Raw genomic sequence first — 22822 nt, 5'->3', positions numbered from 1 at the left:
TACATAGTTTTAGAAAAAGGAGAAACAATTTCGATCTGGTTGAGTCCTAGAATCGACAGACAACGAATGCGCCAGCCTCATCATCGATATGGTTTGCGCTACTCGCGTGACCACATCTTATTATCGGATCCGGTTCTCCGTTAAGTTAGATTCACAGGACTCATCCAGTATCATCATCGTCTCGGACACCAGACAGTACCAGAGCACCAGACGAAACGATGTCTCCTAACGATGGTGGTTTTACGAAAGTCAAATTCATTTACTGCCTACTTCTAAATTAAATCGTGCCATAGGTCATCCTCTGCTTATAGAATAACGTTGATGGAGGAATGAGAAGCATAGAGATTAATAATAAAAAATAATGAAGTTAATTATGAGGAATTGTCAGAGTGTTTCACAAAAAATAGCAAGCTCTAAATAAAATGATTGTATAAGATAGCAACAGGTGCATCTATGTAGTTATCATTTATATAATTTTTAAATTTAAATCTTAAAGAAGCTCCATTATTGAATAATAAGAAATCTTTATATTGCCAAATCAGGATGAAGCGATAAGAAGAGAAGAGACTAAAATAATAACACTCATAAGACTCTGATGAACGTTCTTTTTTAAACAAATACCATGAATGATGAATTTGCCAATTGTATCGATCTAGATAAGATCGATTATAATATGTTATAACATCTTATGAAACTGGAAAATATACGGATCAAGGAAGATAAGTGGTGGCGTGCTATCTTAAAAAATGCGGTAATATATTACAGGAATAAAATTGCGAATAAAGTACAAATAGAAGTACATATTTGTCAAAAGATGAAAGTGGTACGTGAGAGATGGAAAGGAAAGGGACATTTCCGTTTCGAATAAGATATAACAAAAGCTGAAAGATAATTTCGCTTTTAATTGATAACATTGAAAAGCTTAGTTATCAGGCTATAACTGTACGTAGCAGTACTAACAGTAACATTTTTCTATATATACCTACCTATTTTTTGTTTCTTAAAGAAGTGTTTTTTTAAAGTTTGTCCTTCTCATATATTGGCTGTATTGAATAGGATAGCGTAATAAAACAGGATAATATTAATGTTGTTTTTTTTAGATATTAGAATCATAATAAAAATATGACAAAATTTACGTGAAATTTATCTATTTCATCGACCTATTTAAGGCACCTATTTAAAAACGAAAATAATTATCAAACTAAGGAATAACAAGTGAAATAAAAAAATGCAAAAAATAAAATAAAATATAATTCTTAAACTAATCAAAATACATACGATATTAATTCGTAGTAAAATTAAAAAGTCAACAAGTGAAGCTTATAAAGCTAGACGATCTTAAATTACCATAAATAATAAATTCATAAGCTTTTGTTGCCCCCCTGCCCTCCCCCTTCGTAAATATGGCAACGATATTTTAAATCTAAGGAAAAACATTAAACCTAAGGTACCGGATATTTCATATTACCATTTCTGGATAAGCACCTGTTCTGATGTAGTACTTCAGGATGAAGGAGTTGCTTGCTAATAGCAGTACTTCGCGCAGTGCAACGTAGTACAACGTAGTACAAGGTTTCAGTAAACTGCCAAAACTTTTGCTTCTACTACAGAAAAGATTCAATCGTGCGTTATTGTTACGCTTGAAATAACAACGACGTGAAAGTGCACGCGATTGTGCACGCAATAATGGTGTTAGGAAATAAAAAAAAATTATCATCACGAGCAAATCTTTCGTCTTTTGAATATTTGCAATGTCCCTTTCAATCCTTTCAATACTTGTCCCTTTCATCCTGCCTCTCCTACCAGATACTCGAGAGCATACGATGCATTTGCCTCCATATCGAAGTAATCAATTCGCACGTAGGCGATAGAAGCGGTATCCCGTTATGCTCCAGTGTTTCGTTAAAGATTGCAAATGTATCTTTCTAATATCCTGCTGAGATTGTACAAATTGCGGAAAACTGGCTAAACGCACGATTTCCTGAATTCTTATTAAGAATATTTCTCGTGTGGCAACTCGACATATATATATATATAATTAAATTACAGAATATTTTTCAAAGTTGTAGGAGAATCGTTTAGATACTCGAAACATTTCTTGTATTAAAAAACGAGCATTATGGATTTTCGATAAGGGAGAGATATTTAAAAATTTTATCGAGTTACGAAATGCTCGATAACTGCATATAAGATTTCTTGGATTCTTGGAATTTTTTGGCGAGGAAATTTGATGTTGGATTCAGCAGATTAGAAAGTTACTTAGATATTTGCCAGTGATATCAATTATAGGCCTTAATTCTCTTTTTTCTCTCCCTCTGAACTTTGATTCAGGCATTTTTCGATAATATTTATCCCCCTTATCTGTCTGCTAAAAAACTTCAATCAAATCTCTCTAATTGCTATGCAAATAAATTCAGCGGAACACATTAATAATATCAAAGCCAATATGTATTAAGAAATTGGAACTGGAACTACCCATGCGGCAATTTATTCGACTTTCCATTTTGTTTCACAGGCTCATTTTTCAGAAAGCTCTTCGGCTACTTTTAATCAGAGAATTTTTGATATCTAAATATCCCTGTCTGCTTTCTACTTCCATTTTTCGTTCGATGATTCTTTCACGTATAGATATAACATACAGATATTATGTTACGAAGAGAATCCAAGTGGAGCATAATGTGGCAAGAAAAGAGGTTTTGTCGGTAACAGCAATATTCGTGGAAAGTTCGTGCTATAAAAAGTAAGGCACACCACTGTCCACGAGGATGTAGGTACACGTGGTTTGCGTGTACTTAAATGGATGTTTTGTGTCTTGTTATACGTTGTGTTTGAGGTTTTGCTCATTGATATCCATTACATCTCCTATTCGGTGCATGCTGTATCACTTTATGGTGTCTATAAATGTTCCCTATGTCCCTTTGTAAACTATGTCATTGTTGCATCTTTTATAACGGAAAATGATTTAATATTTTTGCCAATATTATTGGAGCAAAATTTAACTCGGGCGAAGTTACGTTTAATAAATATCTATCGGTGTCGTGTAACATAGGAAGTAATGTAAAATCGTTAATAAGTAGGTAGACTTATGTTACACCCAATGAGTTATTACTTTGGAATGAACTTTCTGCTGAATATGTTATTTTTAGTATTGTAACACTGGATGTGAAAGTAAGGTGACAAATTCTTTTCTGTGCGTCACAAAGGTAATGATTACAAAAAATATGTGTATATTTATAGCATGGTTCAAAGAACTCTTGCGCAATGTGCTCCAAAATACCATACGGTCTCCATGATATTATACACGGTGTTCTAAAATATTTTTGTAAGATGATTCCAAATAATAATACAGGATTCGCTGTCATAATCAAGAATTCTGCATTGTAAGCTGACCGACGGAAAAATTGAACATTTTTCGCAAGAACGAGATTTTGACCCAAATTTAACAAATTATCGGAAAGACACAAATTTGTCGAAATAGCGCGAGAATCGAGATGGCAAACGGTCGCGACGATAAGGCAAAATCATTAATGGATTGCATCATCGCTCGTGTTCCCGTAAGCGTTCAATGAATTCGTTTCCAAGTCGCTAAATATAACTTATAGCATTCGAAACAATACATCAGTGGTGTCTCTTGAGAACACAATATACTATAGGACACGATATAACGCGATCTGGAAAATAACAATGACTGTGACATATTAAGGAAATAATACCAAAGAGACATTCGCCAATAAAGAACATAGAAATTCTGAAGCTGAAGAGAATTCAACCGACAAACATATTATACCAGCAGCCAAAAAGTAATGTTGATGGAACTTAATTTTTTAAACGATTCTGAGAGTGATTAGATTTTAGCTTCGCCTGCTTCTTTACGCTTTAAGTTATTTATATATAGTGTAATTTATAATAACGAAAATCTTATGTAGAATATAATTAAAATATAAAATAGAATGCGTATCATGTGTATTAAAAAGAAACCTCGCTATTTATTTCTAACTTTGTACGCTCTGAGTCCCGTATAACACGAAATTTATAGCGTTATAGGGGCTCCTATTGCATTTCAGGTCATGGAACCCATGTTTGAATGGTTACTCATACGATCAGAAATCACGTGTATTTCGCGACGTGAATGGAACATAAAGTATATACGTCGTACTTTGTACATCACCAATTGTACGTGGTAAGAAAATTACATCACGTTTCAAGCCGGTCAAATTACTCTTATGACGTCCGTCTTTCGCGTCACTTGTCTTAGAACTGGCTGATTTGGGTGTCACTTCCTATTTGTTTGCCACTCCTTTCATCATTAGTTACGCTATATCTCATGACTCTGTGGTTATCACGCCTTCTGCATGTAATAGCTGACCACGAAATTAAACGTAATTGATGTTAATCTGTAGGTGTTAATGTAGAACAATTTCAATTTTGTGGTAATTTGGAAGATATCCACTACTAATTCGATATGTAATTTATATAGTAAAGTATATACATTATGTATAATTTGATTAGTTTAAAAATGTACCTTACCTCTTTTGTTTAATCTCTTAATTAAGAAATAGAAGAGTCATATCCTGTGGGTATATATCGTAGTATGTATACTGTCTACGTGACAAACTGACCACCGTAGCAGTGGGTTAATAAGTATTGTATCATTTGCTCCTTGAAATAACGAGAGACGTGGACCACGTAGCCACTCGCTAGTTATATATTTAACCTTTCTATAAACGATCATTGACTCTTTCAGTGTATGCATATCAACATCTGATGTCACGAAGGCGACGTATAAATATAAATAACGCAACAACTTACAAAATGATACCATTAACGATGCAAACTAATTACGACATAACACCACCGAGTCGTAAGAAAACGTTTAATGTACTAATTAGAAAAAAAGAAATTCAGTTACAAATCTCGCAATGCATACTTTTGCTTAGAGATGATGACTAACGAAAAAAAGGATCATTCATCACATGTAAGGATTTAGAGACTATAGTAATGGAATTTTTACCCACTTATGTACATATATACATGCTATATGTACTCGACATTTATAACGTTGAAAGCGTGAAGGAATTGATTATCAGGTTTCTTAACCAACTTGGATTTCTTCTGAAAAAGTACTATATAAATACTGAACGGAACGTAATATATTGAACAAATGATGTGTAACATTCGCGCGTATTGGAAAGTCATGTAATCCTGTTTTGAAATTCCCAGAATCGTCCTATAGATATAGTATGCGAAGAGTTATTCGGGTCAAGAACCTTCCTGTCGAAGACTATGCACTTGGAAAATTTTTACACGTTCCACACATGCATTTAGAATAACTCAGCAAATTCTTTTTACTCGTATTCCAATTCCGATTTATAAAATAATCACTTTTATGATTATTATCATCGTATTACCGTTCGAGAAAAAGGTTGATTTCCGCTCGTCAAAAATGTTATATCGCGATCGTTGGTTTAACGATTTTTAATTTGAATATCAACTAAGATAAATTGCCAAAATATTTTCAAATGCATATAAAGGGATATCGATGATAACGATAATCTAAATGTCAATGAAACTCCATAGACAGCACTGATAAGGACCGTCTGCGACAGATCACATTATCTTGCATGTTTCGTGATTACATCAATCATTCACGATCATTGCACGGTGCGCCAACGTCAGCTTTGTCTCACATCAATTATTTACAACTGGATTCGAGGTCGGTCAAAGGCATTTTTATTCCACTCCATAGCAAATTTTCCTCTTTGTTTTTCTTACTCGTAAATAGCTAATTTCTTCGTTCCGATGTTACATTCAATACAGGTCAACTTTTTCTTTTCGTTCGGCATTAAATATTTCATAATCGAAATAGAAAACAACAAGAGAAGGATATTTTAGGTCTGACTGAATATACAGTGGCAACAAAAACTATTCATGTACCCTTATATACTCTTATGTACTAACTATACCCTTTTTCCCCAATGAAACCTTTTATTTCTTAGATCTTACATTTCATTTCTATGGTATGAAATTTTGGTAGTCATATGAAAATACTAAAATACTAAAAAATGTGACGAAATCTATAATAATTAGATCTAGGTAACTAGTAATCAATTAACTATTATCTATTAATAATTTTTGCCTGCGTCAAATGCAAAGCGTGGATTGGCTTATAAATTAATAATCAACTAGTATATAAATGCAACATTAAACACGGTGGTATACATTTCGTACTCAGCGTATGCAACAGGTTATCATCGCAACTCGTGACTCGAAATTTGTATCTGCGAAAAAATATTGCCGCAAAAAGTCAACAGGTACTGTGTGCGATGGTCGAGTAAATTTCTCTAACCGGCTACAATTAGGGTTTCAGCCCATAGTAATTACGCCCAACTATTTCTTCCTTTTCCAGGTGTAGAGGGGATGGGTTATCGAGTTGCGAAAGGGAACCGAATGGAGGTAATTCGACGCGTGACCAGGCAACGAGCTGTCCGCTCGTATTCTAAAGCATAAGCCTGCAGGTATAGAATCGCCGGGTATTATGAGCCAGTTATCAAGAGGGAAACGTGCGAGATGGCACGCAGCCCATCGCTTGGACTACACGCGCGCGCTAGACGCATACATATGCAACCACTTTGCAATTTCACCTTCCTGATTTGAGCGTTGATCAAACAATACCCCCTTAGTTTGTATGTCTATACATTGAAACTGACGGCGCCCGCCCTGGATGAGAGGGCACTTCACTTTTACGAGTCAAGTGGAAGTGATGTTATCGGGCTGTACATACATCTGGCAACTCGAATACTTAGAATGCATGGAAGATTTCGGGAATTTTAAAATTCCAAGCTTTGTGGATCGCTAATGTTTCGAGTACATACTCTGGAACTTAAAAATTGCAAGCATTCGAAAACTCTAAAGATTTTGGCGCCCGATAACTCGAAAGTTTTGAATACTCTGGAATGCTAAAATGTTGAGCCCCGTGAAACTCTAAAGATACGGAAGTCTAAAGCTCTGAGCACTCGAAACTTAAGAATTTTGATTGAGAACTAAAATAGGCGAGACATTCAAGGATTTGTTTAATAATAACCCAATGACCGTAAAAATAGAAATATCTAAATAAGGAACCGGTCTATTAAAAAATTGTAAAAATATCGAGTTTTATTATATGTAGAATCCCATTAATTGTTATATTGAGTCATGAACTTCTAGCGCACGAACTTTTTGGCCAATCTATGCTGATCTGAGCACCTTCACCTTTACGAATGCACACTTTGACGATGCACGCATAAAGCGTACATTGATTTTGCACCTGCTGTTGCATCAAGTGCTTGGCACTACAGAAGAATTCCACTTTCCCTACAAAGTCGTATTTCTATCTTCGTATAATCGCAGAGATAAGAATCATATTGCCATAGACAGATTTCGATAAGATTAACCGCCTTACGGAAGTGCGTCTTCGTTTATTGTAATTTCTCGACAAATCGAGATTAATAAAGCGTGCCAATGCATTATATACTTATACAATGCATTATATACTTGACGAGATTCAGTATAGCGAACATTGTGACGATTATTTTGCCAGACATACTATCGTATCTTATTTACAACAAATGTTGACAAATCCTGTTTGCTTTTTACACGATAATGTACAGTCCTGACAGATCGATGTAATTTATTTCAACAGTTCCGATTGAGCGCAAAAAGTTGGCATACGCATTTGCGTGGGCGTGTGACGATATATATTGCCAAAGGGAACTGACTGTATTCTAGGTCGACAATTTTTGGCGGGTTATTTGAACTGCGTAGACGTTCATGGTTATTGCAATGTCACGCGTTCACTTTCATCTCTTCTTGTAAATTTCGTGATGTGTCTTTTGACCGAGCGCCAAGTAACTGCATCGAAGCCAAATGTGCCTCAGGGATTACCTCCATTAAAATTCTTCGGCAACTACCTGCTTTTTCTTCCGAAATGGCAGTCAACCGAAAAAAGTATTGGGCAGTCCGGAGTTTCATGAATAATTCCGGTCCTTGAAATTTCCTGTCCGTGTCGTCCTGATGCACGCGTACTTTTTCATGAATCAGTGTCGTCTGTGATCAAAAACAAATTAAAGCGCGTCGTCGGCATGATTGATGCGCATCCTTATCCTTTTCTAACACGCTGACGCTTTTTATTGAATTCTCAGATATCTCGAATAATCAGTGAATCAAATCGATTGACTGACAATTTAGAATTATGCGCAGAATAAATCAGAGTTTTCAAGATATTTGTAATGTTCTGTCCCCGATTGTGTATTTAGCATTTTTAATTAAAATTTGTAATATGTATTTTATTTATATAATGACGCCGAATCTCCTTATTCGTCATAAAGAAATGAATATTTTTATATATTACTATAAGTTCATAATAGAGTGGTAATGGACTGTAATACGATATTCCTTTTATTGCTAATGCTCCTACATAGCTAAGATACTGTTGGAAGAAAATAAAGCATGGGAAAATAAAATAAAAGAAGTTGATGAAGGGTGTTCCGCTTTGGACCCACTAATGGACTTGCCAACGGACTTGCCAATGGACTTAACAACGGTCCAGAGAACAGAGATTTACAGAAGAGAAACACAGAAAGGTAAAGGTCTGTGTGGATAATCATTAGTAGAAAATTCTCTGACAAGTGTGTTGCTATAAATCAGTTCTAGGAAAAAACTTTCACAAATTGTTATGGATTAGTTAATTTCGCATGATATTATAACTAAAAGTAAGAATGTTAGTTAAATCGTACACATATTTAAAATTTACCTATAAAAATAACCTATAGTAAATTAGGTTTGACTTAATCGCGTACTTTCACTTCGTCTAAGGACCGCTAACCTTTCTTGCCTCGTCATTCATAATCAATTGACATTAACATTTAACTTTTATGCGAAAGATTAAAAGGGCCGCATTCTAATCAAGGAGAAAAACGACATACCAGGTTTTTTGAAATAAAAAAGATACGAAACTTGATAGCAAAAAAGTTGCCGAAGCCCTTGGACTAATTTTTCAGCATCTTGAATGACATGAACAAACAAAACTCTCTCCTGTCACCTCAGTGCGTTTGTTTGTCACATGAAAACGGGTATTTTCAAACTTGAATACCAGCCAAAATATTGGGATGTCTCATGTCTTAAAACATTCTAAAATAATATTCATGAAACATGTCCTATTTCCATAAAAATTATATTATGATATGGAGTTCCAGAAATACAAATGCATGTAATTTAGATGGCAATGGCATAGTAGAATTTTGTATAATATATCATAAGGAAAATGTCTAAGATATTGTGAGGTTATGAACTCATAGATAGCAGTAAAAATTGTGTAATCAATATGAACTCTATAATGAAGAACATAAAAATTTGCTTTCACATTTGTAAATGATGTTTGATATGTCTTCCCTCCATTGTAATACAAGACTGACGTCCATGGATCTTTTTTATGTGCCTCTTCTATGCCTTGTATTACACGACATACATTTTCTATTTGCTGTTGTAAAGTCATGCGTATGTCATTACTGAGAAGATGATAATACCTCTAATAAAGGAATTCAATAGATTTAGTGCATAACTGGCATCTGATCGAAGGGACTAATTAAATTCTGTTTTTCATTAATTGAAAAATAGGGTTAATACAGAACTCGATACAATGTCGAAAGGATTCGTCAACTTATGCTGATTAGATATTCCCTACTCTTTCCGATTAGTATTATAAGCTTAATATAGGTATATTACATGTTACCAAAATTATACTTCTTATGTAATTATTATGAATATTTCGCACGTGCGACGAATGCATGTATGTCAATCTGTCTCGTTTTTTCCACGCATGCGCGAAACATTGCATTCCTCAGAATTGGCGCGCACGTGCTGGGAATCACCGGTGAACACGTAATTATTAATCACGACTGCTAATCTTAGTCGGAAGTGAATGCACTTTAAATAACAAAGTGTGATAAATATAACTATATTACATATATGTATTTATATTGGTCAAGTACGCATGCTTATGCTGTTCAAACGTTAACGTAGTAGTTAATAGTGGCAGCTTCAGAGAATCTGTTCATATTCATTACTGACATATTTATTATTACATTCTGAAAACACTCATTCATATAACTATTTCAATATTTAATGAATTCTAAATATCATTATTATTCACGTAATATATTTCCAACGACAAAATAAATGTAATTTAAAATAATGTACCGAAAAAACGGCTATTAATCAAGGTTATTTTTATCTGATCGCGGGAATGAACCAGAAACCAGAAATGAACCAGAAACCAGGAATGAACCAGAAACCAGGAATGAACCAGAAGATTGGATGAGATGATGGTTTATGATCTTCTAAGTCTACTTTATGTTTATATGCCAAACATGAAAAATATAATGAAGACTGATTTATATTAATTAACATTTAATATTAATTACAGTTAAGTATTTCTCGTACACTATTGTGTATGCAATGATTTGTATTTTTCTCGTACAAAAATTCATATTAGAAGATTATATTACTTGTAAATTAAATTTTGTGTCTAGTGATATCTACGTAAAGCTTTCCCACAATTTGAAATTTCGTATTTGAAAGACGAAAACAAGAAGTTAAAGTTTAACAAATTATGTATTCTAATGTGTCGTTGAATATACAGAAGCTTCAGTAGTGAAGCAAATAGGGATAACTTATTCTCATGATTTCTCCTTCTATTCACTAGTTACATAATACACACAGAAACCTAAGTGTAATAATTACTACATCAAACTTCCACCTTAGAAAGTACCTTTTTCTAAATTCTTCAATGTTCTGAAATAGGTTGCGACGAATACTTGCAACGTTCTGTTTAACCTCAAAGCTATTAGGACTTCTCAAACACTGAAACGATTTATAGTGTTGTAAGTATAATATATCAGCAAATATTTCTTTAACTGCTAAATACAGATCGAGTATATATCAGTATGATAATTATTTATTCAGTGTCATTTTTATTTGTGCATATAGTCACGCAGCATGAACGTAATGATCTTTTAAGTTCCGTTTTGCAGAACATTTCTTTTTCACTTTGTTATGATTACAATGATAACATCAAACAATCCTTGAATTAATCAGCAGACTTACGTACGTTACGGTACCGTTTGCCTTTCTCCTTGTCCTTTTTATACCGTTCCCAAGGATCTTGAGAACGGCCATTCATCAGCTACCGTAATATTTTTTTAGGCGAACGTGACATGTTATTCAAACTGCATTTTACATCGTAAATTCTAATGTCAATTGCTTGTATACTATGATACGGTTACATTTATATGTTTGTGCATGTATATTGTATATTTGTACATAATTAATATATGTATATTTATGCAAAATCAAAATTAGATATATTTTCACAAAAATAAGATTATACATTTTTTATATTTGTGTTAGATGTAAAAATGCATTCTTTTCGATTTTTGTGTGAAATGGAAGTTTCATTTTCGAAAAGAATTCATTGCTACATCTATTATTTTAGAATCTTAAAAGGTAAAAAATTTAGAAAAACAGCGGAATCAAAAATTGTTTAGGTTTTTACCATTGTCTCATTCGCAATTTTATCAATCTTTCTGTTCGATAATATTAATAACTTTTTCGTTGCTTAGGAAACTTATCACATTAATTTTTCTTGTATTGCATTAAATATCAATATTATATCACATGCTAATTATGATAGTGTGCTATACTGGATATTTTGGAAGATAGAACGAAAGGGAATCATGACAAATTCATGACGATCACTCACTCGAATTCATTTAAAAACGCGAGAAGTGGATGTAAAGTATGTATACACTCTATAGTCTCGAATCGTTACCTACTCGAATGGCAGTATGATTTAGATCCTTATCGGACAAAGCAAATAGAGAAACAATTTTAATTTTATTATCTATTACGCGATAACGATTATGTTCTATCTATATCTATAGGGCAAAAATGTTGGTTTATTAACTTCGCGAAATTTCGTACGTGAAATTGTAATTCATGTTTAATAATTATAGGCAACTACTCAAAACCTTAACAACTTGTTCGAGTAAGCATTTTAGACTAAAAGGTGAATTTATCGTGTTATGTATGAGAGAACTACCATTTATCGGCTAGCCACACGATTTTAATTATCACCTGCCAAATTAACATTAAATATTTGAACTACGTTTAACGTCTGAGATGAGTGATTTAGCAGGTTACGATTTATTAAATTATAGATCTTCCTGTATTTTGTTAAGCTTTGCTATATAAGAGAATGCGTCGTATTATAATTGGCTAAATAAGATAAAATACAATCTAAAACTGTTTTAAAATTAGCTGGACGAAAATATCATTTAACATCGTCTATAAATATTTTGTATCGCTAATAGGTTAGACTGTTAGATACATAGTGGAAACTGAATATAAAATAAAAGTGCTTCGCTAAAAAAAAAAAAATGGGAGGAGGTTAAAATTCCCTGACGTCACCTATAAATGATTAAATATAAGGATAACGAAATGTCAACGTTAACTTTCACTTAAGGAAACCCATTTATATACGAATACCGCTATACAAATTGTTACCGGTGTTTTAACTCCGTTTTGACATTGAACTAGTTACATTTTTATACTCAATGATCAACATAGGACTTTTTACCATCGTACTGACCGATGAAAAAGTGAGATAAATCTGGAGAGAAATATTTGTTTACAGTTACGCATTTAATCGATCGAGTATTTGCGATAAATTGTATAACTAGAGAATCAATTAAAGTATTCAAAAGTCAAATTGAACCACTTTTTAAAATTTTCATAATTTTGGTATCAAAATACATATCATTTAGGTTTTATTTTATCAGAAATGAAATCAAATTGATCAGTTTGACTTCCATTTAAATGAATTAAAAATACCAAGATGACTTACTTGAAAATCTTAGTTTGTTGTATAGATTCATAGTAATTGGACAAGGCTTTCAAAAGTGAGCTATAGTTTATGGTGCTTGCCCTCAAGATGTCATCAGCAAGTTCTGGTATGAAGACTGTCTGAGTCTTCCGCTGTTTGAGCATCTCCAATTCCTTAGTGACCAGATCATCGTGTAGCTTCATGTACTTCTCTTTTGCTTTTTGGAGCTTGTTCTGATTATTGTATACCACTACCGGCCCGCTACTTTCGGTACCGAACAACGTACGTACACACATGTTTCTTCCTTTCTTTTGGTAACCGTCTTTTGATAACCGCCTGTGCGTGATAGAAAGATAATAAATTAGTCTTCGAAACGTGCCGAATCGTTTACACCAATTACGCACGAGAGGCTCGTCGAATTTGACTGAAACGTTTCAGAAATAATTTGGAAATCGCGACGTGAATGGTCGCGTAGACGAAGTTGTACTGTCGCACAGTGCGCCGCTCCGTGGAAGTAAACCCCCTTTTATAACTCCCCACCAATGATCGACAATCGACCAATCACGAGATCATGTAATCGAAAGGGTTTGCCATTCGAGAAACCCTGAATTTACGAGGGATGAGTTCACTGATCTGTGATGAAGATTTAATGCAATCGTTATTGTTTAATTATCTCACTGAAATAAAATCAAGGAACTACTTTCTATGGTTTGTATCTTTAAGATTAAGTTTTTATACTATAGTTATAATATGGAATTTCTGTCATTTCTGTTGCATTGTAGCTCTTTCTTTTTTCATTTTTTTTACATAAGATTCATTTCCTATTTATTATAATGCATCATGCAGATTTTGTCTTTTCTGCAGCATTGTACTCGTTGACGTCAGTAATCAACACAAAAGAATCGATTACAGCCGAAATAATCATGTCCTTAAGCCAAGAACGAATAAGTACTATTATTACTTCGTAACCAATTTGAAATGTATAATAGTACTAAGAATGGACTAAATGCTTTAAAGTGTGTCGAAGGTATTGTATACTGGAAATAAAAATGTTTTATGGTTCGATAGATATCAACATAGATCCAGAATATAATGTACAATAACATCTTTACCGTAATATGACATATTTTACTTTATATGGATGTTTTCCATGTTGTTTGGCGAACAAATTAAATAGGGGTTCAAATTGCAAATATCCTCCCAATTACATAAAAGCGCGGGAAATAAAAATTCGTTGCACTTAATTGATTGCCACTGATTGATAAAATCTCGATTTATCATATGCGATCATGCAGCGTTTTTACAAGACAGAGTTAACGTCCTTTTATCATTTATTTTGCCAATCAAATTATAGGTCACATAAAATTCAATGGAAAATTTCAATAAATGAGTTTGTCTTTAGCATTTTTCCTTTTACATTATAATTATCTGACGGACAATATTTAACGTTCAATATTATCGTTTGTGTAACGTTCCAGATTTTCTCATCTCATATTATTATCAATCAAGTGATATTTATATCCTTCGTATATTTGTTATGAATATAATTGCATATTTAAGAATGCGATACGTTTCATTAGATTGGATATGAATTTACAAGATAAATTCGGGGATAACTTCGCGGGAAGAAAGCAGTGCATTATTCGAATGGAGGGAATAAGAACAATGTTACAAAGAAGAAGAAATGATCGTGGAAAAAGAAGAAGAGGAAATGGACGAGCCGGATGGCGTGTTTCGACTGCGCACTAGCGTTATCCGGCAATTGCTGTTTTTTTACTCGCTTGATTTCAAATGAAGGGGTACCACCGGCGAACTACACAGTGATGAAAGATATTCGAGCAATAGACGTGTTTCCAAGCTGTCCCTTAGTCGGCGACACTCACGAGAAACCATAGTTTGACTTTCAAATCTAAGGGCGTCATCTGCATTTTCCTAAATTTCAATCAGTATGAAATATTAACAAAATATAATTATGAAATAAAATTTGAATAATTCCATTTTGTTACGTTTTTTTCAGTTATAAATAAATTTGTTACACAAGACAAATTGTTGTGCAATAGAAATTAATAAAAACGACTAAAAGAAAAAAGGATGTGAAACGTGACCACCGTCAGTAAGGCCAAGGGACCAACATCTTTCCTTTTCATAAGAGAAGATTATGTACTTTAAAATTAAATTGCTCATTTTTTATTACTCCGTAGCTCTATAACTTTTAAATGCTATAAAAATTGTAGTATATTTAAACAAACTTGGATAAAATTATGAAATTTCTAATACTGAAATATTTTAGGGAGTTAAGTAGCTATTTAAAGCGATTCAGTATGAATGAGTCAATGATGATTATATTATTTGAAAACAAACCTCATATAGAGCGTCTAACGTTCCATGGGAAGGTATATAGATAATTGATAGTTAAGTATTCATCGGGTTGGATTTACGTGCGCTATAGCATCACACAAACACGCTAGGCATCGTCATCCGAGTTAAAAGCGGCTCAACGTAGAGATGCTACGTGATTCCCTGCAACGTTAGAAATTTCGGTGCCTTATGATTCGGAGAATTTTTTTTATATCTAGTCCATACAGTTCTCACGTATATAAATACCGAGTAGTGGCCCGATATAAATTTCACGACAAAAAATTGCGTAATTAACTCTTCTTAGTAATTTCCTTTTCATATCATAACGATAGCCTTTCATTGCTAATTGTTAGTTATCCATTTGCTATTTATTATTAATCTAATCTTCTCGGTATAAACAAAAGACTTTCTGTAATGATATTATATATTTACCACATATTGTTTAAATTAAAAAGCATGTTCTAAAGATAATAAAATATTTTCGGAAACGTGATTAGCAACAGGTTTCGGAATTAGGTGAAGGATTACGAAGCTTACATACGCATGAGGATCATCGCACGAGCTCGAAAGAAAAACAAATCTGGACTCTTGCGTTAAATGATTCAATAATCAATGATACAGCGAGCTTTCACAGTTGCCATATGGTGCATAGCAATACTGATCCAAGCTTCTTATGATCTAGAAACGAACAATTATGTAGTTAAGAATCGCAAATTCTATTCCCAAATCTTTTCTAATTATTTTCAAAATACATTTTATAAATTTATAATGATAGGAAAATTTATAAGAAATTCTAGCTGCACAAGGATAAAGATAATTGCAGAAAGAAATATAAAAATGAATTTATCTTCATTATTTTTTAGATTCAACATGTTATATTTAAATTAAGAGGTTTCAATTATATCAGGTAAATCGAATGACTATCCATCAATGTAACTATTAGCAGGTCAGATAAAGACAAAATTATCAAGCTTTATATTATTACAGCTGTAACGTAAGATTAAAGGCTGTCGACCGCAAAATATTTGGCAAAGTACCACCCCCGAAGTGTGTATTCCTTAAGCTTCATTTATTTTTGGAACGTCTTTACTGACACTAAAGATGTTCCATTTCGATCATAATATTAATAGCATGACTCAACATTACATGAAACATATGGACATGCATAATATTTGTGCAAAGTATACTTTTTAACGCGAGAATTGTAATTAATTTGTGATTTATTTGTAAATTACCAAAATTAAAGATTCTCAACTTGCACCTCGCAAATGCATGTTTATTTGGAGGGAAAGTAGTAGTTAGCCTTGCTAATAAATTTATTAATGAATCATATAAGTAGGTCAGCAAATGCAACATATACGTGCGTGAGAAGATAGCACATTAATCATAAATTTTTAAGTCGGTTTGTGCAACTGGAAAACAATCTTTGGTGTTTTCTTTTCTTCGTAAAAGCAGAATTAATTAAGCCAAAACATTGTTTTTCATATTATTTATTGTTAAAGGAAAGATCATTATTGTAAGATGCTTACAATTGGCAAATTTATTTTATAATTTATACATGACGTATTACATGAAATCACATTCATCTCAAACTACAGTTCAGATCGAAGATAATAATGAAAAAATAACGTATAGAAATAAACTATGAATAATATGACCGTGGATGCTTAGCTAACAGCGATCTATGTAAAATACAAAAAGTAAATCATAGACATTTTAGCTCTGATCCATCACATTGGTTTCATTCATATTACTACCAGTACAATCTTTTTGGATTATCTCGAAAAGTGGTTGTAAGTCGGGTGTCGATTTGATCTGCGTTACAAATTCGCTTAACGATGGATTTTTGTCTGAAAAAAGAGAAAAAGATTAGGGATCAAACAACAAAATTAATACTGACGCATAAAAAAATGATTTCTTTTACCGGCATCTGGAATAGTTAACAATGCTGCCACAGCTCTTAATGCCGAACGCTTAAGTTCATCTTGTTTTTCATATTCCTGTTTGACCGAATTTGCTTTTACCTTCAGTGTACAAGTGCTTTTTAATGGTTCAACTAATCGTTCTAACCCTACATATGATTCAATATTCCATTAATAAAAATCAACCAATTTATAATTTATACTATACACTTACTCTGCAAAACTGCTGTAGGACATAATTGAGCAAGTCTCGCAGTCATTAGATAAGTTAACATCTTAATGTCATAATGATCTCTGAGACCATTCTCAACGTGATTTAAGAATTCGAAAACATCAAGACGATCCAAACAAGAATCGAGTAATGTATACATGCACTCGAATGCTGCCTTTCTGAGATCTAAGCCATCATCTACTGTATGTTTGAAGGGACCCATTTCCACCTCTCTTATTAGTTCTTTCTACATTTAAATTATTTCATACACGTAAAATAATTATTCAATAAATAATTAATTAAATAATGATAATTAATTAAATTGTTCCTTGTCAAATACCTTTATCTTAGTTTCAGCGTAAAGATGTGGTAACACGGAATCTAATAAATCTCTTATGAGCATTGGTTTATTGTGTGCTGCTGAATTAAATGCAACTAAAGCTACCCTTCTGACATTCAAATCAGGATCTTCCAAAGCAACTAAGAAACTATCCATACGTTGTTTTAACATAGCATCGATTTGTTGTGGCTGCAAAGAATTTCATAAAGAATTAAATAATTTATTTTAACAAGTAAGAAGAATGTATGAAATACCTGGTCAGAAATAGTAAATTTAACAGCGGTAACTGTAGTAGTTCTCAAAAGAGCAGATGTTGATTTTAATGACTCTTGTAATCTGGGCAGTAAAGTAGCGGGATCGATCAATGTAAGTTTTCCTAGGCACTCTGCTACAACGTTACGGGTACCTTCTTCCGTGCATTCACAATGCCTGTACAAAAGCATCCAAATCGAAGGCACGAAATTTTGCAAATGAGATACCCCGGATGGACTAGCAGATTGACATGTAATTATCTGTAAGCCATTAAATTTTCAAAGTTTTAAATGAAAATAAAACAAAGCTTAAAATATTTAATAAAGGTTACCTCTTTCAACGAATGTAAAAGAAGATATTGACGCTTTGGTTGTGCCTCGATTTCTTTCAAGATGAATGGCAAGTATTTTGGAAGATTACCAACAGCTATGTTACCCAATGTATAACTAGCTGCTGATTTTACCTCCTCTGAATGGGAAGAGAATGAATTCAAAATTATATGTTTCAGAGAACTGATTTCACTCAAATCCCTAAATGGAAAATAATTTAAGTGACGTGAACAATTTAAAATCGACATAATAATATATACTTACACATGTCTACCTATTTCACCAATAACCAATAATGCAAAAATATGCTGCGCATCACTTTGAGGATTTTGAACGTCTTTCAGAAATTGCTCGACTACCGCTTGAGCTTCTTGATGCCATGTGATTGTTAATGCAGCTGCACATTTTGCGAGAGAATGATAAGCTTGTTTGTGAAGTACAGATTGACTGACAGGAGCTAACAACATTGAGAGCAGTTCTCTGTAACCAAGACCTGGTATATCTGCTTGTACTAATGCTTGGAAAAATTCCAACATCGAATTCAAAGCTACACCTAATACATGAAGAAGAATTCATTATTAATATTTTTATTATACATATATATTTTACATATTTTTTAGTTAAGTATTTAAATATACATTACCTTGTAGAAGTGGAGACTTCACCAGAACTAATATTTCCGGAAGGATGTTATCAGAAACCCTTGTAAGAGCAACTGGATGTAACTTCGCTATGGTGGTGAGAAGATTAAGGGTTAATTGTGCAATATGTAGATCGGTCTCGTTTAATAATGCTGGTAATTCTGTAGTAACCTAATAAAATATTCTATTATAATATGGAATGTTAAAGTACGCACTGATCTGATTATTTTCCTATTATTACCTTATCCAATAAATCAGCGTGAAGAGTAGAGCTATAGTTTCGAACCAAGGTATCCAGAAGTGGAAGAGAACATAATTTTAATGCCCGTTGATTTTTTCTCAGAAAAGATCCAAGAATTGGAATTGCTTCTTCCTGTAAAAAAAATACAGTAAAATGAAGCAAATACAATAATATTAAAATAGTATAAAAATGTTTATCAAAACAAAATCTAAAGTATTAATCTGTAAAAGATAATATAGCGTACATACCATAATTTGATTAAGATCTACTCTTAGAGGAGACGCTGCTATACATGTCAAAGCTTTCACTGTCGTAAGTCGAGTGATCTCATTACGTAGTCTATCCAGGAATATAGGAAGGCATACATGCAATTCGTCAGACAAAGTATCTCCAAAATGTGCGAGAATTTGACCCATGCATGCGATTGCTCTTTCCTTTACTTCTTGATCGATGTCTGCTGTTCTCAATCTCATTAACGTGCAACGATATATTTCCCCAGATAATGATGTAAAATCAAAGTAACATGTTTTATCTGAAATAATATTTATGACAACGAAATAAATTTTGTATTGATTCATTTATAAATCTATAGTCAAACAGATTTGTTTACCATGTGGCCTGATTACTTGCACAAGTTGTTGTAATACCAGCAATGCTTCTGCTGTAATTTTATAAAACGGATCTCCGACAGCTAATATAATCGGTGGCGCTAAAACTGCCATATGAGCGTGAAACACTTCCGGTTGATGAGTTATCAATAACGTATGTACAAATGCCAATGTATCAATCTTCATATTGGATGAAGAATTTTTGTCTCCCAAAGAATATTGTATACCAGGTATCAACGCAGGTATATGATTACTTAAAGCACCGGGCAATACGAGCACTAATTCTTTCAACAGTGAGAAACAATCTTGTCTCGTTTTAATACTTTTTTCTTTCATTTGACGATGGACAGCTTTCACGATTAATGGGACTTGTTGCTGTAGCAATGCAATAGGTCCATCATCATCTTCCATTGCATCTGGATCAAGAGCCACACCAGTAGCTGGTCTTGTTTGTCTTAGAAGTGCAATGTATGCATGGAAAATATCAGACTTTACATTTTCCTCCCTTTCTACAAAAATATAGTTGTATTAGTAACAATTTAAATAACATTAATTTTCTATTGAATTGTTTTTACTGTATGCGAAAGATACCTTTAAATCTGGAAATCAAAGCCGGAGAAACAACTTTATAAAGTTCGGGAAGAAGCTCCCGTCTACTAGACACAACAGCTTCCAGGCACTTTGCAGCTGCCCTACGAACTTTCCAACTCATGTCATCATCATCTGAATATTCGTCTTCCGCGTCCTCTTCTCCATCTTCTTCTACTTCCATCATAATATCTTCTCCATCGGACATTTCGTTCATATCATCATCGTAATTGTAATTTGGATCATATGTAATGTAAACCAAACAGATTTCTATAATCTAGCAAAGAAATAGAATTTAACGTAAATTTCTGAATAATTCTAATGAATCTAAAATATTAAAATTACTTAAGAAAGTGTCCGCACTTTATTTATATGTGGAGTAATTTCTTTAGGGCATCTGTATACAAAAGATTCAAATGCTTGCAAACAATACTCTCTCAACTCATCGTCATCCTCGTTACTATACTGTACAATTAATGGCATAACTTTTTCTATTTGCTCTCCAAATCTGTGACCTGCTTGACGACTGAAATTTTACAATAAAGATAGGACTTACATAGAAAAAAATGCATAGTGATTAGTCATAAAAATACTTACCAAATGGAAGCAATGCATTGTATATAAGTACGTATTACATTTTTTGCTGTTTGAGTATAAAGTCCTTCAAGTAGATGATCTACAAGTTTATTGTACAAATAATTGTTGCTTGAAGTTAGGAGGTGACTCAATGCTATTATAGTACGCTTTCTAACTGCTTGACGAGGAGAAGAAAGTTGCGGCAACAATGCAGCCAAAATAGTGGAATGGAAGGTAATTAGCAAAGCACCAAATCGAGACAGTAAATCGGCCATAATATCGAGTGCTTCGAGTTGTACGGATACATCCTCCTGCTGTATATGATAAAGAATTATTTCTTTTATTCTGAATATGTTATATAAAATTTTATTAATAACTTTAAGATGAGTTATTATAAGTTTGAAAACATTAATTACTTTTTCTATAGCACTACTTAGTCGGCCGGTTATTCGTTTACAAACATTCGCGACAAGTGCACTGGATCCCAAAGGAAGCTCAGATATTACAGTCTTCAATCCAATACTAGAAATATCCCTTAATTGTTCTTTATCTGATACCATGTTAATGCATAAGGCATCTACAATAGTTTCCACCTGGTACTCCTTTACCTTATTGACTAGTGGGCCCAAACTGAAATCGGACACGTTTCTGTAATCGTGTCCAAATACAAAGAAAATCTTGCAAACATAATATGCGTTTCGAACACACAAGCAATTACATATATTTAATTTTTAAAGAAAAACAACTAATGCTAAAAATTAACACACAATATTATTATGAAATTTCAAACCAAAAAATTCACATCTAAATCTAAATATAAGTGTACCATTTTACAGCAAGATTTTGTACTTCTCCATTTTTATCCTCTAACAGTTTTAGAAGCATTTTCACAACTTTACGTTCTGAATCATCATCCAGTTTAATATTGTCTTTTTGGAGTTCGCTCATTAAATCATTGGTTGCCATAAATCTGAAGTCCTTATCAGTGGATGTCATCTAAGACAATAAAATATGAGTTAAAATATTGATATAAAATCAAAACAATGAATAATATTTTGCAATTAAAATTATTTATAAAAATAAGCAAAGAATGTATTGTTCCATTTGATAATAAAATATATACTAAACTAATCAAATTACTAATAATAAACAATATATCAACTAATAATCATTATACATATATAAAACTTTGGATTACTCCAATCAAATAAAAACGATACATAATATTATCTTAGTGACAGCTGAAAACACCTTTGTTTCTTGCTGACAATGAATTCATGAATCTGTACATTTTTGGGCATGTAAAGTATATAATGACAAGATATTATATTATAATTTAGAAAAAAATAATATTGAACAAGCATAATATAGTTATTCGTACTGAAAATTAGAAAATCATTGCTTATAAGAATAATTGCATATTTTTTTAAACAATAAAGCGAGGTTATGTAGAACTTCAGTATCATCACCGGATCAAGTGTTAACATCCTCATCAATTTTATCTCAGAATAAAAAACGAAAGGATATTCAGCATATATTTCAAAAAATATGTCAAATACCTTTTCTAGCAGGTTTGCAATTTGATAAGAAACACTAGCCATGATTGAAAACTTTTTTACAGCCGGTTACAGTTGTCGTTCCAATATTTCACGTTATAATAAAACGAAAAGAAAAAAAAATTACGAAGTTCCGTCGAAGCAGACGACACTGAACTTGGTTACGTTTATTCGATAGAAAATCGCGTTAGAAACTGTATTTTAATGAAATTTCACTGTCGGCAGCATTTCAATACTGCGAATCTTTACCGCAACTTGGACTGCCAAAATTTTGATAGGAAATT

General features: G+C 32.9%; 2 protein-coding genes and 1 long non-coding RNA gene across 4 annotated transcripts in view; 1 reads left to right on the top strand and 2 right to left on the bottom strand.

Moving 5' to 3' along the window:
• Positions 1-13404, bottom strand: part of LOC100646805 (transmembrane protein 205) — an 18602-nt gene extending 5198 nt beyond the window's left edge. The window contains exon 1 of the mRNA XM_003401461.4: positions 12938-13404. Within this exon, the coding sequence (XP_003401509.1) occupies positions 12938-13212 (275 nt within the window). The 5' untranslated portion in view covers positions 13213-13404. The remainder of the gene's footprint in view (positions 1-12937) is intronic.
• LOC105666582 lies at positions 13402-16931 on the top strand. The gene is made up of 3 exons (XR_001099399.3): positions 13402-13624; positions 13781-13943; positions 14497-16931. It is a non-coding gene; the product is annotated as an uncharacterized LOC105666582 (long non-coding RNA).
• Positions 16749-22822, bottom strand: LOC100646927 (cullin-associated NEDD8-dissociated protein 1). 2 transcript variants are annotated; one of them, XM_003401462.4, is made up of 17 exons: positions 22542-22822; positions 21809-21978; positions 21399-21612; positions 21004-21296; positions 20770-20932; positions 20410-20683; positions 19821-20327; positions 19459-19742; positions 19211-19342; positions 18972-19140; positions 18593-18881; positions 18331-18529; positions 18002-18259; positions 17748-17936; positions 17411-17654; positions 17199-17345; positions 16749-17124 (listed from the first exon to the last, which is right to left on the bottom strand). In XM_003401462.4, the coding sequence occupies exons 1-17, from the start codon at positions 22581-22583 to the stop codon at positions 16991-16993; spliced, it is 3708 nt and encodes a 1235-aa protein (XP_003401510.1). In that variant the 5' UTR covers positions 22584-22822; the 3' UTR covers positions 16749-16990. The 2 variants fall into 2 exon arrangements, with proteins under 2 accessions (XP_003401510.1, XP_012172763.1); XM_012317373.2 differs by lacking the exon at positions 22542-22822 and having other exon boundaries at positions 21399-21630; positions 21809-21948.

The sequence above is a fragment of the Bombus terrestris genome, chromosome 15, assembly GCF_910591885.1.
Source record: "Bombus terrestris chromosome 15, iyBomTerr1.2, whole genome shotgun sequence".
Taxonomy (NCBI): Eukaryota; Metazoa; Arthropoda; class Insecta; order Hymenoptera; family Apidae; genus Bombus; species Bombus terrestris.
The sequence above is the reverse complement of the archived record's forward strand: the minus strand, read 5'-3'. Positions and strand labels throughout refer to the sequence as shown.

Excerpts from the sequence above, each read along its gene's own strand:
- LOC100646927 (XM_003401462.4), bottom strand. The coding sequence starts at position 22,583 with ATGGCTAGTGTTTCTTATCAAATTGCAAACCTGCTAGAAAAG. Across the intron at positions 20,933-21,003 it reads CAATGCATTGCTTCCATTTG|TCGTCAAGCAGGTCACAGAT; the intron begins GTAAGTATTTTT and ends GTAAAATTTCAG. Across the intron at positions 19,743-19,820 it reads GCAAGTAATCAGGCCACATG|ATAAAACATGTTACTTTGAT; the intron begins GTAAACAAATCT and ends ATATTATTTCAG.